The 19,500-nt window shown below is 42.8% G+C and overlaps 1 protein-coding gene across 2 annotated transcripts; it reads left to right on the top strand.

Annotated features, from left to right (window-relative positions):
- Positions 1 to 44: 44 nt before the first annotated feature.
- On the top strand, positions 45 to 19,481 carry LOC108025246 (hexosaminidase D). 2 transcript variants are annotated; one of them, XM_017095600.3, is made up of 4 exons: positions 45 to 172; positions 16,890 to 17,642; positions 17,733 to 19,112; positions 19,174 to 19,481. In XM_017095600.3, exons 2-3 carry the CDS (start codon positions 16,890 to 16,892, stop codon positions 19,101 to 19,103), a joined length of 2,124 nt encoding a protein of 707 aa, XP_016951089.1. In that variant the 5' UTR covers positions 45 to 172; the 3' UTR covers positions 19,104 to 19,112; positions 19,174 to 19,481. The 2 variants fall into 2 exon arrangements, with proteins under 2 accessions (XP_016951089.1, XP_043951555.1); XM_044095620.2 differs by lacking the exon at positions 45 to 172 and adding an exon at positions 406 to 628.
- The last annotated feature ends 19 nt before the right edge of the window (positions 19,482 to 19,500 follow it).

The following is a 19,500-nucleotide window of genomic DNA, read 5'->3' as shown; positions in this document are numbered from 1 at the left end:
AGCTAGAGTTGCCAGATCGATGACAGGTCTGGCAGCACAGCACAGCTCTTATTTCATATGGTTAATTACAGTCGCAGGGAAGTGCTTAAAAAGTTCGTGGAAAGAAGTTTCTTTCGTTTTCGTTGAACAAGCCAAGAGAATGGCAGTTCATTGTTAGCTCAGGTGCCAATGGGTAAGTTTAGAGTCTTAAGATAAAGTTTTCTACCAAAGTTATGGGCGGGGACTTACAAGAGCCGGTGTAATTTTCATGTGTATGCACTTACATTGTTGTTGGCCCGCTACTGCAGTGCTGTTAAGTTAACATTTGCAGAGTGGCCAGGCGCCGCTTTGTTTATGTTTGGTGCTCCCCCGAAAATAACGGTGTTTGTCCGAAACGCATTCAGTGCGCAAGAGCCTCTGCTTGCCGCCAAATGGAAACCGTTAGCGAGGCGATTTCCGTGGCATAAACACTGCGGAAGTTTAGTGCAACTGCAACTGTTCGCGATTGTTCATCGTGTGCGGCGGCTTGTTTTTTTCCTCTTGCTTCGAGCTGCCTGCAATTCGCGCGATTTCGACGCCATGAAGTTGGGGCAAATTGACTGTTGATTGAACACCCCTCGCAAGGAAAGAGGATTAAACGGCTTTAACAGTTAAGTTCGAAAATAGTTTAAAAAAGTCACGGCAAATGGTTGATGGGTTCTTTTTTTATCCTTACCCAACGAGCACGTGATGGCCGAATTTTAAGCGTTCCCCACTTCTACCCACTTAAACCCTTTTGTATCCCATAGTTTAAGGGCTTCGCTTATTTTGCATATGCCCTCCTCGCAAGTGTTGAGCCCATCACTGGGCATTCGAATGGAACAAGTGGAAAGCCCTCTTTTTTCTGCGCCCCCTGGTTGGCAATCGTTTACCAAATGAATAATGTCGCTTGGGGGGCTCCCAATTTTTGGCCCCTTTGTCAATTTTTATTTGACACATTTTATTGGGCAAATCGCTGGCCCGGTAATCCTTTTGCATTTCTAATTCTGTCAAAATCGAGGGCGACATTTCCCAGGGGTCGCATTTTTCTCCCATCACTCTAAATTGGAATCGAAATCAGATTTTGTGCTGATGTCTGTTTGTTTGCGGCTGGGGCTCTGTTGACTTTCGTTTACAAACATTAGTTTTTTGCAATGCTGGCGAATTTTCGCCCCCATCCCCCTAGGAGAGCACACACAAACTCTCGCCCATTTGCTGGGCCATTCAATTAGAAACATTTCACATTGGAAACACTGAATTGCAGGGCTTTCGAAAAGTCAGCCGTGCAGCATCTGCAGCTGTCGCCATTAGTGGAAAAGTTTGCTCCCCAGTTGGTCCCCACAAATCTGTATTAATTTACATTTCATGTGCAGCCCTACAGTCCCACGGACGCATAACTCTCTGTAATTGAATTAAGCTTTAATTAATGGCATTATCTTGTTATTTTTATTCTCCCATAACTAATTGCTTGACAATTTAATGCTTTCTGCACATTGATTAACTCGCACACACACATGCTGCAACAATTACGGCAGAGAAAAGGTGAAGAACACGAGAATTAAATGGGAACCTGATGGTGGTGCGAGTGCTTTTTCACCGTGTCATTTACAGTGGGGCTTCTTTAAGGGAAATCCTTTAATCTTTACCTGGCATTTAGTTTGGGTTTACTAGTGTAGTTTTTAATGTACTAAATTAAGTCTATTTTTATAGAAATATTTTTATTTTTAAGATGGTAATTTTTCATCAAATCCTACCTTTTCCAAATGCTTGCCCTTTCTTATAAGCAGTCGGTCCTTTATTGTTATTCCATTAAGTTGGACTTGCTGAAAATTCGCTTTTGAGGACTTTGACTATAGTATTTTTGCGGATTAAGCGCATGAGAGTGAATAATTTGTGTAAGGGAAGGGCAGGGCTAAGTACTTATCGTCGTTGGACCTTCACTCGTACCGCCTGTTTCGTTTTGTGGAGCAGCTGCAGCTGGATTTTGGCATCGCACTGACGCAAGCATATTTCAGTGGATTGGGATTGGGATCGCAGGCAGGAGTGGGAGTGGGAGGATGTGGATTGTCGGGTGCTGCGGTCGTTGCCAGCCAGGATTTATGAAGCCCCAAGTCCCGCACTCTCCGATGGCAGGCGTTTCCGCTTCCGCTCTGCCTCTTCCTCGCTCCTTCCGCCTCTTGTCGTCTTGCAGCACAAGTGCTGGCAGTGTTTTCAGGTTGCTGCACTTGTAATTCAATTGCCTTGAAAAGCGGCAACGGGCCAAAGGTTGAATTACAATCTCCACCCCTTCTCCATGTCTTTGAAAAGGGATCTAGCAAATCATTGTCTTAAATGGTCAACGTCTAGGTATTTTATTTAATTCATATCTATAAGAAGCCTTAAAAAATGGTAGATTCTTAGAAATTTAAATTTTGGTATATGGTATTGTAAAAAAAATTTTGTGCAACATGAAGGTATTAAATTAAGTTAAAAGGCTCATAGCAGCAATTTTCTTCGATTTTATAAACCCCTGTCCCTTTGACCCATAAAAGTAGACTACATTTTTTCTATCCCCTGCCAATATCTTATTTTCAGCTTTCACTCTCTAAGATAACTTGCTTTATCTCAATATCTCATCGGGGACATCCCCCGAGTACTATCTGCATATATTCTGAATGGCCTAATTAAAGCATCGCCGCCACAGTTAATTAACTTAATTTTGATTAACGCGCCAAAATTACATTTAAATATTTCATTAGCCACGGCAAACTGGGGGAACTTTTGGCACACACAACTTATTTATTCACACATTCACACTTCGGCCACCGCAGGCGAGCGTCCAAAGCGAGGGGAGGAAATGGAAAATGTTAAATGGAAAGTGGAAAGTGGAAAAGGGAAAAGGGGAAGTCCCGTCATATTTTTACAATTTTCATAAACGCATGAGCAGGGGAAAACGAAAAAGTTTCACACGCATACAGCCTCTCTGCAGATTGTGTATAGTTTAAAACAATGGAGAAGGTCCCACGGGACCTGCTGTCCGGCTGTCCGGGATGTCCAGGTTGTCCGGGATGTCCAAGTCCGCTGAGGCCGAGTGGAGCTGAATTGGCGGCCAGAAAAGCCAGAACGTAAGCCCAAGGAAATGCGAGATGAATTGAAAGAGCGAAATGGAGGAGGAGGAGCAGGAGTAACAGGGAAGCCAGAAGCATCCATGCGTGAAACGCAACCTGCGGACAAGGGAGTGGGTAACTGTGGCGATCCAAAAGGATTACATGAAAGGAAGAGCCACAGTCCGGTAATTCAGGCGCAATTCGATTTACTCAATCGTATGAGCATAATATATGCGTACTATAAACACACACAGTTTACAAAGTATAGAGAATCTATTTATATTAAGCTATCCACTTCAAACTAAGAATAAATGAACATCAAAAGCATCAAAGTAAAAATAGTTTTTAAATATTTTATAATTATAATTTTATAAAAAATCCAATGTCCAAGGACTATTTTTAAACGTATATCGTATATTTCCATTTAGAGATAATTATTTAGTCCTACAACGTCGAAAAACAAAATCAATCCATATTAAGCTCCACTTAGGGATCACATATCTTCAAATGATTCAGCTTTTCCTATTTTTGGCTTGTACTCAAGTGCTGGTAAATACTTGAATTTCGCATTCCCTGTGGGCCCACCATTTGTTGGCTCACTGTGGCCAGTTGTTTGGCGGTCATGCAGGCATCCTGTGTGCTTCATTTAAAAGTTATTTAGACCTCTGCCGACGACATCGCATGGGGACATGTCCTGCGGATTGCCGAGGAGTCGCGTCGGGACAGGGAATTTGCCAGGGAAAGCGCTGTGCGTGTGCTCCGATTATATTTGCATGAGTGCGTATTGAAGTCAGGACTTGGCCTGCGGGAGGAGGTAAATGCAGAGTGGATCAGTGGGGGCAGGGGAGGGTGGAGCAGGAGCAGGAGCAGGAGCAGGCGCTGCGGGTATTTGGGCAGACGGTGACAAGCAAAACGAAAACATTGCGAGTGTAAACAGCCAGGACGTGCAGCAGGATGCGCAGGATGAGCCAGTTGCGGAGGATGCGGAGGATAAGGGACACGCCTCTACGTGCAACATGCAACAATAGCATTAAGCTCGCAGCGGAATCTCATTTGGAAGCATTGCAGAATACGCCACATTTCTCGCATGCAAAGTGGAATGGGTCTCCGAACGGGACGGGATGGGAAAAGCGGTGTAGGATGAGGATGAGGGCCACCAGCGGAACTGGCACCAGTTGGCAGGAGTCGGGCGGACCGCAGACAAAAGTTTCCTAGGCTCATTTCGTGCCCCCAACGGAGCAGCCCTGCTCCAATTTGCATAGTTATAGTTGCAACTTTGTCGGGGGCATAAGAGCTTCGTTAGTTGGTTTTAGGGACGCAGTCAAGGAGCTCAATTCCACGCGGGATATCATTCGTTTACGGGGAGTAATACCATATCGAATAAATAAAAATTTGATATTACTGAGAATTTTAAGGATTGTTTACCATACTATTTAAATGGCTAAGAAATACTCTAACAGGACTTAGTAGGCGAGTATTTTTACGAACTGGGAATTTCTGTGATCATATTTTCCTATTTAAAGAATTTAATTTGAAATTTTGTTCAACAAAAAATTAGTTTTTTAATAACTAATTATCTATAGATTTAGTAATTTAGGAAGAAAACTTTTTTAGTGCAATAGGTGACACTTAAATAGTATTTAGATTTTATAGCAAAAGTTTTCTTTACCTTTGAATTTATAAAATTGAATTCAGAAGACCTATGCATTTTTTCAGGGTATTCTGTATTTTTTAAATGTCTGTTTAAATGTTTTATAACGTTTAATAGTTTATTCTGAACATGTTAAATCGTTGGCATTCATACAGAGCCTTTAAATATATTTTTATCGTGCGTCTAAATGGTTTTAAAGTTTAATGACTAGCATTTAATACGGCATTCACACCAAATCGCACAGCAATAAATTGTCCATTAGCATTCACTTTTATTTACACAAATTTAAAAAGCCCGGGGCGAGCTTCGTGTTTGCTTCTGATGCAAATTAAAATCTAAATGCAGCGTGTTGCGGCTTCGTAGTGTCGAAATAAAAAGCCCTTCGGTCTGTTTGTTGCCGCTTTTGATGCTCACACAGTTTGCATTTCCATTTGAATTTACATTTACAGGATGCCGAACGAAAAACGTGGGTGGAGCCGGGGGGCCGGTGGGTATTTGCTGGTGCACTTAATGCATTTGAATTGTTATAATTTGCATGGTAATTCTCTCGCTTTGGCCCGAAATGAAATTAGTGAAAATATTTTAATTGCTGCAGACGGCAAGAGTTATGCAAATATGCGGCCAAAGGCGGCAGGAGGAAATGCTGCTGGGAAAATATGAAAATGGAAAATGCTCCGCCCCCTTGCTTTGTTTGTCTAAACTTAAATGGGGTTTCGTGGTGCGACACGGGGGGGGGGGGGGGGTCGATAGAATGGCTCAGGAAGAGTTAAATTTGACTTTGGCTTTGGCTTTGGCCCACTTCCGACAGCTAATCTCCTACTTTGCCGCTCCTGACTTTCCCAGCTGCCTTGGCTTAATTAATTTTTAAGACACTTTGCCAGGAGCGGGCCAAGGGTGGATGGGGGGCGGAGGAGGTATACTATATATAAGTATAGGTTTTAGAAGTCTGCGGGTGACAGCTCGAGCGGAGTTGCGCATACGCCGTGTTGTCTGACATTGCACCGCCGGCTGACACTGATTAATTGGCCAGCGTCCCGGGGAGCTTCTGCTGCAGGACTGCAAGACAAATTAGGAAATGCGGTCGTCTGTCCCTTAGTTAATCGTATATGCAGCCCCCTAAGCCAGGGCCAGCTCTTCCAAATTCAATCACCTCGAAAGTCACTGCGAAATTGGCCAAGAAGTTCGGCTCACTTCGTTGATCTTGGCTAATGCCCAAAGCCATGGCCAAAAGGCAGCCATCTAAACAACTGACCAAAAGTTGGACCAAAGTGTTTGACATGTCCTGGTTACCCCTTGCCCCCTAACCCCTAACCCCTTACCCTTTGGCAGGGAATTCATCCCAAAGCCCAATGTGCATGCGGAATGTTCGCCAAAGTTTGCATTGTGTGGGCGTGAAGAAGGGGGCCTGCAGTAAACTTAAAACACCTAAAGTTTCCACCTCGCTCTTTGGGGGAACTTTGTAGACTTTTCAATTGATGTGCAACTTAATCCAAATGCGACACTAACTTGCAGCCATTCTATTTAAACTGTCGGTTATGGTCATGTCCTCCGAAGAGCTCTGCTTGCATTTATAATCGGCTTGATGTATATCGGTATTAAGTGCAGCTGCATTTTAAAAGCTGTTTTGTCTGTACGAGAGATAGTGTTGTTTCGATGGAAAGCATCTTGAACTTTATATTGATTTTAAAGTTACTTCAATCTTTGATTTTACGGTAGCGTTCATAAGAAAAAACTTAAGTTGCAAACCAGGAATCATAGCTATTTTCCTCTTAAGAGACATAATTGGTCTCCATTAAGTTGATTTTAAGCTTAAAGGGGACTTGAGAACTCTCAAGTTTCAATCTTGTTGGAATAATTGTATCAGTTACACTTAAGCTCGTCCCGGAGCTGGAACTTTTTAATCTGGCACTGCGACAATGTGAGCTCAAATTGCAGCTTCCCAGGCATCCATCAACTCGTCGGGGATTGAAAGCGGATGGAGTTGAGATGAGTTGAGCTGCTCTCCGTGCAGTTACTTAATAATTCATAAACATCAATCAGGGCCTGGGTTCCGCTCGTTCGAGGGTCCTGGGAGCCCCGGAGTGCATTCCATCAGCTCTGTCACAGCAGCTGCCTTGTTAGAAGCCCCTCCATGTGCTCATCCACTCCGCTCCACTCCGATGCCAACCCACCCCATCGACAATCCCCAAATGTGGGCCAACACTTTGCCGTCTCGGCTTTGGGCCTGCATTAGTAAACATTTTGTTGTCGTCGCTCGTCATTTGCTGTCATCAGTCGACAAGTCAACATTGCAGCAGGCGATGCATTCAGCACCCAGGATCAGCCTAGTCTGCACTTCACTTCATTCCCAACCAGAGAATTTAATGGCTTTTACGGGAATTAAAAGGCGACCAAAGTTGGCTTTTTCCCCTAGCACAAACAATGCTGCAAACGGCCAAATGAACAAATGCACACAAACACACAGTCAGACCTCCATTTGCATTGCGTTGACATTCGGAATTAATGATGCAGAATGTTTGTATGGTCACGGTTGCATTCTTATCGCTAAATAAATATCACCCATACGCAGCGGACTTTTGGCTTTCATAACTTTGGTAAACGGATTCCGATTAAGACATGGGATACCTCTATGAGATGAATTCTCTTATATTCTACATTAAAATATTACATTCTTTCGAGGGTCACAATTTTAACCCATTTTTATGTTTTAATTTTTCGTATGAATGGGGTCCCAAAACTGCACTTCTGACTTCCATAACTCGGGTAATCGAACTCCGATTTAGAAGTGGTATACCTTTTTGAGCTTGGGATTGAATTCTCTAATAATCTACATTAAAATATTATGCTTTAGGGATGGTCGAAATTTTGACCCATTTTCATGTTCGAATTTTCCGTAAACCCAGTTGCTTTTAGAATGGGGTCCCAAAACTGCACTTCTAACTTTCATAACTCGGGTAATCGAACTCCGATTTAGAAGTGGCATACCTTTTTGAGCTTGGGATTGAATTCTCTAATAATCTACATTAAAATATTATGCTTTAGGGATGGTCGAAATTTTGACCCATTTTCATGTTCGAATTTTCCGTAAACCCAGTTGCTTTTAGAATGGGGTCCCAAAACTGCACTTCTAACTTCCATAACTCGGATAATCGGAATCCGATTTAGAAGTGACATACCTTTCTAAGCTCGGAATCGCATTCTCTAATAATCTACATTAAAATATTATGCTTTAGGGAGGTTCGAAATTTTGACCCATTTTCATGTTCGAATTTTCCGTAAACCCAGTTGCTTTTAGAATGGGGTCCCAAAATTTCACTTCTAACTTCCATAACTCGGGTAATCGAACTCCGATTTAGAAGTGGTATACCTTTTTGAGCTTGGGATTGAATTCTCTAATAATCTACATTAAAATATTATGCTTTAGGGAGGTTCGAAATTTTGACCCATTTTCATGTTCGAATTTTCCGTAAACCCAGTTGCTTTTAGAATGGGGTCCCAAAACTTCACTTCTAACTTCCATAACTCGGGTAATCGAACTCCGATTTAGAAGTGGTATACCTTTTTGAGCTTGGGATTGAATTCTCTAATAATCTACATTAAAATATTATGCTTTAGGGAGGTTCGAAATTTTGACCCATTTTCATGTTCGAATTTTCCGTAAACCCAGTTGCTTTTAGGATGGGGTCCCAAAACTTCACTTCTAACTTCCATAACTCGGGTAATCGGAATCCGATTTAGAAGTGGCATACCTTTTTGAGCTTGGAATCGAATTCTCTAATAATCTACATAAAAATATTATGCTTTAGGGATGGTCGAAATTTTGACCCATTTTCATGTTCGAATTTTCCGTAAACCCAGTTGCTTTTAGAATGGGGTCCCAAAACTTCACTTCTAACTTCCATAACTCGGGTAATCGGAATCCGATTTAGAAGTGGCATACCTTTTTGAGCTTGGAATCGAATTCTCTAATAATCTACTTTAAAATATTATGCTTTAGGGATGGTCGAAAATTTGACCCATTTTCATGTTCGAGTTTTCCGTAAACCCAGTTGCTTTTAGAATGGGGTCCCAAAACTTCACTTCTAACTTCCATAACTCGGGTAATCGGAATCCGATTTAGAAGTGGCATACCTTTTTGAGCTTGGAATGGAATTCTCTAATAATCTACTTTAAAATATTATGCTTTAGGGATGGTCGAAAATTTGACCCATTTTCATGTTCGAATTTTCCGTAAACCCAGTTGCTTTTAGAATGGGGTCCCAAAACTTCACTTCTAACTTCCATAACTCGGGTAATCGGAATCCGATTTAGAAGTGGCATACCTTTTTGAGCTTGGAATCGAATTCTCTAATAATCTACTTTAAAATATTATGCTTTAGGGATGGTCGAAAATTTGACCCATTTTCATGTTCGAGTTTTCGGTAAACCCAGTTGCTTTTAGAATGGGATCCCAAAACTTCACTTCTAACTTCCATAACTCGGGTAATCGGAATCCGATTTAGAAGTGGCATACCTTTTTGAGCTTGGAATCGAATTCTCTAATAATCTACTTTAAAATATTATGCTTTAGGGATGGTCGAAAATTTGACCCATTTTCATGTTCGAATTTTCCGTAAACCCAGTTGCTTTTAGACTGGTGTCCCAAAACAGCACTTCTAACTTCCATAACTCGGGTAATCGGAATCCGATTTAGAAGTGGCATACCTTTTTGAGCTTGGGATTGAATTCTCTAATAATCTACATTAAAATATTATGCTTTAGGGATGGTCGAAATTTTGACCCATTTTCATGTTCGAATTTTCCGTAAACCCAGTTGCTTTTAGAATGGGGTCCCAAAACTGCACTTCTGACTTCCATAACTTGGGTAATTTATAACCGATTTTGAAGTGGCATATCTCTATTAATTTGTGGTTGAATTCTCTAATATTCTAAATTAAAATGTTTTCTTTTAACGAGGGTCAACATTTAAGTCCATTTACATGGTCAAATTGAATCACAATTTATAAGTGTCAAAATTGCGTGGCCCCAGTTTATATACTTTAAAAAGCAACACAGACCTTATTGACAAGGAATATATTATACGCGTGGAGGCCATAAATGGAGAAAATATTTTATTTAATTTAAATTTTCTACGGCAGTAGACAGTTCACTAGATAAAGCATTGGAAATTGCCAATTAAACCAACGCTTTAATTTTATCTGCACATCATGGCAGAACATTTATTTAAATGCATTTACTAAATGCCTTTTAAACAAAGTGAATTACAAATTTGGTGCAGAAAAGCTTAGTCTTATTTATGGCTCTCGTTTTTATTGGATTGTATTCATTTTACTACAGTGTTTTTTAAATGCCTTGGTTTTAAAATTTCATAACGAACTTTATTATCGCCTGAAACCTAACTTTTCATGCCCACATTGTCGTCCCAAAGAGGAAAATTAATCAAGAGACGAGTTCATTTTGCCTGGCCTTCCTTTCCTTGCAGTCCAATTTATCTGTCTCCCAGAGAAGACTCATAAATCACTGTAAAGCCCATAATGCAATTGAAATCGATGGAGCATATGTGCCTGGCAGTGAAGGATATGGGATGTGGGTTATAAGGATGCAGGATGTGCTGTGTAAATTCTGATTGAATTCTGTGTTGCAAAGACAGTGTCACTGTGAATGCCTCGGGCGCATCGCACCCAATAACAAACAATGCTGACCACACACGGCAATCTATGTACCCAGCCCTCTCATATATGTCCTGGTGCTATGTATCTCGCAGGACTATCTAGAAATCAGTAAGGCAACCTGCAAACAAAATGGCCCAACACGTTTCCCCATTCAATCACCCGCCTTTGCCACGTCCGCTATCTCTGCTCTGTCACCCGTTTTGTTAGCAGTAAAATGCAGCAAAAAATCATTTCAAATTATAAACACGGCGCCGCCGAGGGTCCCTTTTTGAGGCGGGACACTAGCTACGTGTCCTTGCCGTGATTTCTCCTCACCCATTGGTAGCCTGGCATATTCGGCTTTAGGGATGGCTCAACAAAACCGAAGAAACTTGATTTAAAGTTGTTTATTTTTGTATACCATTAGTTTGCATTTTTCACTTTCACTCTAACATTATTTAATGGTAAACATGTCAGGTCCACATGTCTGAAAACTTCTTATGGGTTTCTGAGGGGGAAGCTTTACACGATTTTTCTTTTATAGTGTCACATGGTCGAGGCATTCAAATGTGACATTTTTTATGGATTCAGTTTCTTGCTCGCGCTGCAGCTGTTGCTGTCACCAGTTTTGCTTTTTTGCGTTTGCTTTTGCTTTTTGCTGCTTAGCAGCGCTTTCGAGCGGACAAACTGAGTGTTGCATAGTTATGGACGCTCTGTTCTAAAACCCCCTCCAATTCCCGCCTTCCTCATATTTTTTCTACCCCTGTGCTGGTCTCCTTTTTTCGCTCTAAACTTTTGCAGTTATAATCTACTTATGAAGTAGGTAACAACGTTTTTATTAAGACTGGACCCTAGAATGCAGACAATGTTCGAAGCTCTGCAAAGTTTTTGCTTCTGCACGGCAAGTTTGTTAGTTAAGCGATGGCATGGGATGGCAGAAAATGACTGGCAATCCGGGGTACTAGTTCATCAGAGTATTTTCATTACAGCTGGCGAAAAGTTTCGTTACTTTTTTGTTTGTTCTCATTTTCATTCACAGTCGGTCTGCTTTGCCAATTATTATTGCCAGACTGCGGGGGCAGGAGAATGTGCGGGTTTGGTGATATATTTGCATACATTTGATTGCCAATTTTCGTGCCATTCTGTTGCCAACAAAACAGCAGGGCTCATGGTGGAATTAAAGTGCTTTACGACATTGCATTTCTGCATGCTAGTTTATAAGCAGAGCGTTCGATATTTATATGCTCCGGGTGGGATCTCCGGGCTATTTATTTCCCAGCTCAAGCTATTTCTCTCGATTTCCCTGATACATTTCAACTGGAAAATCCCCTGCAATCCCATAAAGCAATTGAGCAGGCTGCATTCTAGCCTTTTCTCCACACCATTTCCAATTATTCTCCCCAGTGGCAAGTGCTGCACTCTTCCGAGCTGGCGGAATTTATTTGAGTGGCCGTTGAGGCATCTTGAGTCCGCCCGAGAGAGCAGCCAAAAAGGGGAAAGATTGATGTTATCTTGGGGGATGCCGGGCCCACGGATCATCGTCCATTAGTGGCCGCCTGCTAATGGATGTTAATAAGGCGTTAAATGGCCTAATTGCCGATTATGGCCCTCCGACCAAGCCGATAAGGTACCGCAGGGAGAGGCTAGCACAATATTTTGCAAGACCAAGTGCTCAGCCCAAGTACCAAGTCTGCTTTCAACACGTTGTGCACTCAAAGAATATTTCTGAATCAATCTAAATATACACAGATAAATTTAAATAATATATTACTATTTTATAAGTGTTTCCACTAAATTAATTTTAGTAGAATTTTTCCATTATTTTAATACATACCATAAAAATATTAGCTTTTGCATTAAATAGTAATAAGGTCACACTGCAAAGCGGTATTTTTAGTATTAACTATAAAGCGTCTCTTTGGAACGAGACTTTAGAACATACCTTTTAGTTTATGTTTTGTGGAAATGTACATACATCAAAGAGAAAGTAGTATCTTGATATTTATAATAGGAGTGTCAGTGAAATTTCTTTCAAAAATAAGTTTAGAGTTCGGAAAAGTAGTTAAAAAAAGTAGATAGGAAAACCAACGAGATTGCCAAGGACATCGATGGCTAACTCAAAACGCACCTTTGCAGACGAGTCTTCCAGGGATTTCGGTCCTCCCAAAAAGCGTTTTAAGAACATGCACCTCAATGAAGACAACGTCACCCATTCCCTATTGGACAGCGACGAATCTCAGGAACCAGGCGACTTTGACCCTAGATACTTACCGGAGCTAGGACCTGAAGAGAACCTTTATTACTTAGAAAACAAGATGCTATTCGATTTGCATCTCGAGCGTGTCAAGCGCAGGAATGCAGAAAATATGTAAAAAATGCCTTGAAAAAATACTATAATAATGATATTTGGGTCCCAAAATCAATTAAAAAATCATTTAATACTCAAAAAGGTTTAAATCCCACTTAGAAATGCGTGGATTTCCGGAGATGACAGAAACTTTATTTGTTGTAAATCTTGGCCCTGGTCAGTGTGATTTTTCTTCGTGTAGATTTCTCTTGGGGGCCGCAAAAGTGAGCTATGGCCTGACCGGCAGCTTTATCCTTAAAGCCAAGTTAAGGCAGCTCTTGCCCTGGCTTTCTGCCACCCCCTTTTGTATTGCAGGAGCAGGCAAATTTTATGCTGCTCAAAATGCAATGCAGGGCATGCAATATAAGCGGTGCGAGAGCCACTGAATGGAAAAGCCAGAGAAACAAGTGCCGGTCTAAGGAAAATACCCAAGTTACCTGGAGTTTCATAATGTGTTAAAACTTTACCGGATTTAGGGATCCCGGGCTAGAATTTAAAGCTTTGGGGTATTTAATAATTTAAAAAGCCATTATTCTGTCTGCCAGTCTGAGTAGTTTAAAATATTTATTTTATAAAAACTTTAAAGATTTCCGTGTGTTGTAGATAATGTACTGCCTGCTTATTATAAATTTAATTCAAATAAGCTTCCGAAATGGAAATTATTTCAGTGAAATCTATTAAATTCATTGATTTTAAAGCGTTGTGCTCGAAATATGTACGAGTTTATTGTACGCCCGTTAAGCACTGCGAATGCAGGCCTCATAAACAGCGCTCGAGTGCATTTCAGAGGCCCGCTTTAAGGACTTTTCATGTTTCATTTTTTGGGTGTGCTTTCCTTTTTGGCTGTTTTTGAAAATACTTCAGTTTCGTTTTTATTTTTGTGGCAAACTGCCAAACTGTGCGGCGGGCGGACACTTCGCTGCTATTTCTAGCACTGCTCGCCATTCAATGAGTGGGTGGCGCTGGGGGTGGAGGTCACAGGCGGGCAGGAAATGGACGCAATGGCCAGGGACGCCGTGAATTGCGACTGCAAATTGGCCTGTCGGTTTTGCGGTGCAATTACATTTAATTTCGGAAACAGGCGACCCCCCTCGAACTATTTTCAGTTCTGCTCTGCCCGACGAGCCGAATGCAATTAGCACCGATCCATTCTCCTGTCGGGACCGTGTCTTGTCAGGATCTGTCGATGGCAACCGAGAAAAATGAAAGTGTTAATTGTGTGCACTGGGAAAAATATCTAGTTGGTATCTGGAGTACAAAAAATGATGTTTAGCTTTATATCTCTTATTTTAGGGACCATTTCTCGACCCCGTTTTAAACTAAAAATAGGTTATAAACCTTGAAAATAGGCATATGGTATTTTAAAGTTTAAAGCCTACTTTTAATTTAACCTGGGGTTAGGATAGGTAATGTAATGAAGTATCGTAAGCAATAAGAAAGAGCACTTGCACCTATTATCCTTCGCGTTAGGTACCTTTTCTCAACAAAAGTTAAAGTAAAAGTAGGTTATGAAGGTTTAGTTTCAAGTTTAAAACCTACCTTTAGTTTAACCTCCGGTCGATAAAACGGAACTAAAAATTGAATTTTGAAATATTTATAAATCTATTTATGTCTCTAGACAAAGATTTTTGCAAATATGTATAGTGATATATCACTTCCTAATTTTTCTTCTTTTTTTTTTAACCTTTTTAAAAAAATCCGATTAACCTCAACAAATTCTGAGTGTAAGGGGTTTCTTTTTCTGGCTCATATTACCACACACCCGGCAAGCATCACACATCCCCCAAAAACCCCCTTCGGGCGCCTCTGTTTGCTTAGTTTGCTTTGCCTGTTTTTGCATCCTTGGCGAGAACTTTGCCAACAAAGCGTTTGAAAAAGGAGAACAACCATTCAAAGTGGTTGTTGTGGCTGCGATATATAGAGATACCTCAGAGAAGCTCACACGATTTCTAGGCCATTTTGGATGCCCCAGGAAAAATGTTTTCGAGTGTACGGTTTTGGCAACAACAGGCGTTGCAAAGTCAAGTCAGGCGAGAGCGAAATAATGTGGAAATGCAAATGTGGATTAAGCCAAATGGGTCAGCAATCGAATTTGGATTGGCTGCTAACCAAATGCAGAATTGATGACGACAAATAGCTGTTGAATTGCTGAAACGATGCGGCTTGTGATGTGGGCTTCCAATTAAAACCGAAGTGTGCAGGTGGAATTGATATCATTTTTAACTATTCGGTTTGGAATTCAATAGTATTTTGTGAGTGATTGAAGTGCAATTATAGTTTGCACTACAAATATTTGGAAATATATTTTTGATGTGGGCTTTCAATCAGAATTAAATATGTCAATTTAGAAATCAATAACATTTTGAATGATTAGGGTTGGAATTAATTCATGAGTGAATGAAGTACAATTAAAATTTAAATTACAAATATTTGGGGAGGTATGTTTTTGTTTGATTAGAATAAATATGTAATATATTTTACCATAAAAGAATGATTTTATGAAATCAAAAATCAATAAATATTTGGAGTTGTATTATTAAGGGCACTGGGGATATATATATAAAATATTTTACTATGATAAACCAGCAATAACCATTTCCTCTTACATTGCACTTTATTTGCCCCTGAAGATATTATATCTTCCCGCTCTGCAACTATTTGACCTACCCATTACTAAGGATGGCAAACTTCTCATTAAATCACCTTTTAGGTGGTCACGCCGCTGATGCCCACGAACCACTCCACTCAGCCGACTAACAAGTGTCCACAAAGACTGGAAACTGTTCCGCGTTTGTCTCCGCTGGCAGTTGGAAACCCCTGACCCCCCCTCCCAGGCCATGAACGATGTACCACCAACCACGAACCGAGTGAGAAGTGGCCTAAACGGCGCTCTGGCAGCCATCCGCCACCCACTGGCAGCCCAGCGAAAACTCAATTCAATTTCCGTCAGCCAGACAGCTGCACATTTCCACTTGAGCACTTGCATTTATCGCCCGTCGATGTTGCTGGCTTCTGGCTGCCATCCTGCCATGCCACCATCCTATTATCCCGCCATCCTGCCATCCTGCAGGTCCTGAATAGCGCCTTTTATCCGCCTATTTGTGCGATATCCCCACCTATGCGAAGCCAGCGGCTTTTATGACTCCTGCAGAGACTCATTTAAATAAGCAGCCAGTTGTGTCTATTTAACCGAGTGCGGGCAAACTATCGGGCAAGCCATTAAATCCAGGAGGCAGACAGCTTTCCCTTTCACTTTCCATCAATACACTGATGAGATAAATATATCATATGTAATGAATGTGGAATAAAATAATATATCCAATTAACAAATATTCTTTTCAACTAAGGTTTAAAATTTTAATTTGAAAAACTGCAATGTTATTTAAAAAACGTATTTCCTGAATTTTATACATTTTTTAAATGTATGATTACATTTCTTGCCTTTTTTTGTTTTATAACCTTAACATAAGGAAGTACTCTATTACTGAGTCCCTTTTGATATCTTAAACTTATAAAATGATATATCTTATACGCTATCAAATGCAGATACAGTAATAAAATACGAATTTTAGATAGTAAGGATACGGGAAGCTCCTTCTCCTTCTTGTAATGCTAAAATGATACACTGCTACAAGTTATAAAAACAATATATCTAGTTTTTTGGCCACTTTTATAGTCATTTTAAGTTGATACCCTGCTGCAGAGCCGCAGGAGCTGGGCAAACACAAAGGCATGGGCCAGGACCCACAAGGAGCGCAAGAACAACAATGGAAACGGCCCTTAACTCAACCTCAATGGGCTCCTCCGCCCGTTTCGGTGGCGTATGAGTAACGTGCGGCTGGTGGCGCCGGTTGTGGGTGGAAGTGCAGTAGATGGATTTTATATAACACACATAACTCCGGGGGCTACTTGTTGGATCTTCAAATATTTATGAAAAGTGATGCAAGTTTTTACTCTGCAGCAATGCAGTGGCTTACTTTTCATAAACTTACACTGAAGGAAAATGTATATCTTTAATTGGAAATAAAATGTTATCATCAGTTTAAAGCTACAATAAATTCAGGCTATATTAGTACCATTTATTTTGTAAAACTAAAATATTTATACTTGAATTTATTATAGTAATATCCAACTAAAACCCTTTTTTCTCTCTGCAGATGCACTCAAATCTGTGGATATTTATTTGGCGCCGGAAACTTTCCTTCCTGCTCGTCGTGTCTGGCCTGGTGCTGCTCGGCCTCTGGACATGGGCCATACTAATCGATACGACAGCCGCCACACAGCCTCCAGCTCTGGGCGCCTCCTCCACATCTGAGCGCCAGCAGCAGCAGCAGTCCGCCGGCTACCAGCAGGTGCACATCATCCAGAAGCTGATTGCCCAGGCCAACCGGGTGCTGAGAGCCGACCGTCTGAGGGACAGCGCCGCAGAGAAGTCGCCCTCACCGGTACAGCGTTTGGGCAACGTGCGATTCCTGCGGCCCACGCAGGCCAAAAAGGCGCCGCTGCCCATGTCCGAGAGCTTTCTGTTCGAGCAGGAGCGCCTCAAGATCCTGGAGCAGCAGCAGCGGCAGAGAAACGCCGGCATGGAGGAGCTGAATGCCAATGCCGAGGATGAGCGAATGCTCAGTTCGGCAGAGCGACAGACGCAGTACGAGCACGAGCTCCAGCGGATGGGGGTGCCAGTGGTGGCAGGGATCGGTCCGGATGGTCCTAGGGCTCCAGCCGAGCGTCTCGTGCATCTGGACCTCAAGGGCGCCCCGCCCAAACTGAGTTTTCTCAAGCAACTGCTGCCCATGCTGCGGGCCCTGGGAGCCACGGGTCTGCTCATCGAGTACGAGGACATGTTCCCCTACAGCGGAGTTCTCCAGCCACTGGCGGCGCACAATGCCTACAAGGAGGATGAACTGAGGGTGGGTACAGGAAGCATGTTTCAAGCATGTGGAGAATTCGCTTTTTGCTTTTTAATTCCTTATTGCTTTTTAATTCCTTTACATTTGTAGGACTTCCTGGAGAGCGCTGCCCTACATGGTCTGAGTGTGATGCCCCTTGTCCAAACCTTCGGGCACATGGAATACGTCCTCAAACTGTCCGGCTTCGAGCAATTGCGAGAGCTGGCGCAGAGCCCACAGTCGATCTGTCCCAGCCAACCGCAGAGCATGGCGCTCCTGGAGCAGATGCTCACCCAAGTGATCGAGCTGCACTCGCAGTGTTTGGGCCAGGCAACGCCAGCGTCCGCTGTTCCTGCAGCCCCCATAAAATTCACCCACATCCACATTGGCTGCGATGAGGTGCAGCGCATGGGCGAGTGCTCCACCTGCCGCCAGAGAATGCGCAGTGAGCTTTTCCTCTCGCACGTGGTCAGCCTGGCACACTTCATTCGCCGCCAGTGGCCACATTTGGGTGTCATCATCTGGGACGACCAGTTGCGATCGATGTCGCTCAGCGAACTACAGCACTCGCAGGTGGGCAGCTACGTGGAGCCCATGGTGTGGGTGTATGCCAGCGACATCTACCGCTTCATACAGCCCCAGTTGTGGGATACCTACGCCAAGGTCTTCCCCAGCGCCTGGACGGCGTCCGCTTTCAAGGGAGCCTTTGGCGAGAGCTTGCTGGTGCCGCCGCTGCAGCATCATCTGGAGAATAATATCCGCTGGCTGGCGGTGATTGCCAAGGAGGGCGGACGATTCTCCAAGGGATTGAGAGGCATTGCTCTGACCGGGTGGCAGCGTTACGATCACTTCGCTGTGCTTTGTGAACTCTTGCCCGTGGGCATTCCCAGTCTGATGACTTCGCTTTCTACCGTTTCCAAGGGCTACTTCAGCACAAACCCGCGGGACAATGAATTGCTGCGCGTGCTGCAGTGCGTTTTCCAGCCGGACAGCCGACGATCTGGGCGTCCATGGCTAGAACTGCATCCGAATGCCCATCACAGCCAGCTATTTGCCGTCTGCAACTATCCGGGTCACATGGTCTTCAAGTATGCCCTGCGCCTGTTCGACAAGCTGGCAGAGATTGGTCTTTACCTGCAGCAGACCCGCGACCAGAGCGCCTGGCTCTCCGACTACAATGTGCGGCACAACTTCAGTTCGCCGCTGAGGGTGCGGGAGCTGACCGCCAGAACGCCAATGATCATTGAGGAGCTGCGTGCCATGGCGCGGGAGGCACAGCAGCTGCTGTGGGAAGTGTACGATGAGTACACGGTGACGGAGTTCGTGGAGCAGCACATTTATCCCACCATCGAGGCACTGCAGCGGCAGTTGGCCAGGGCGGAGATGCTGCTCCAAAGGCGCACATGGCCACAGAGACCACTGCCGCTGCAACTAAAGGTGCAGGAGGACATGGGACTGGTGACGCATCAGCAGCAACCTTAAAATGGACAGGTGTGATAATTGTAAATAAGTAGATAATAAAATATTACTCTTATTCCCCTTTAACTTTTAGACAAGTTAGGCCAAATTGGCCTGGGCCCAGATATGATTTTATTTGCTTTGATGGACTGATCCCAATTCAGCTGGCATACCTGGCTCTGGAATCTTAATCTACTCGCATAGTGATGGCGTTCGAAACGCCCAAGCCCGGCACGGCTTATAGGCCAGGATAATTCGAATGTTAACAGCAGCAGCGGCACTTCCCCAAATACACACATAATGGTAGCATTAGCCACTTGTAATACTAATAACATCAAATGTTCATTTTTTCTAGACTACTTGGTAAGCCGTAACTCAATTATACAAATATACAATTTAATCGTACTGTAATAATAAATCA

Source organism: Drosophila biarmipes, chromosome 3R (assembly GCF_025231255.1).
Source record: "Drosophila biarmipes strain raj3 chromosome 3R, RU_DBia_V1.1, whole genome shotgun sequence".
In the NCBI taxonomy this organism is placed as follows: Eukaryota; Metazoa; Arthropoda; class Insecta; order Diptera; family Drosophilidae; genus Drosophila; species Drosophila biarmipes.
This window is presented reverse-complemented; position numbering and strand designations above follow the sequence as displayed.

Coding starts and splice junctions, on each gene's coding strand:
- LOC108025246 (XM_017095600.3), top strand. CDS start 16,890: ATGCACTCAAATCTGTGGATATTTATTTGGCGCCGGAAACTTTCCTTC. Junction 17,643..17,732: donor ACAAGGAGGATGAACTGAGG/GTGGGTACAGGA, acceptor TTACATTTGTAG/GACTTCCTGGAGAGCGCTGC.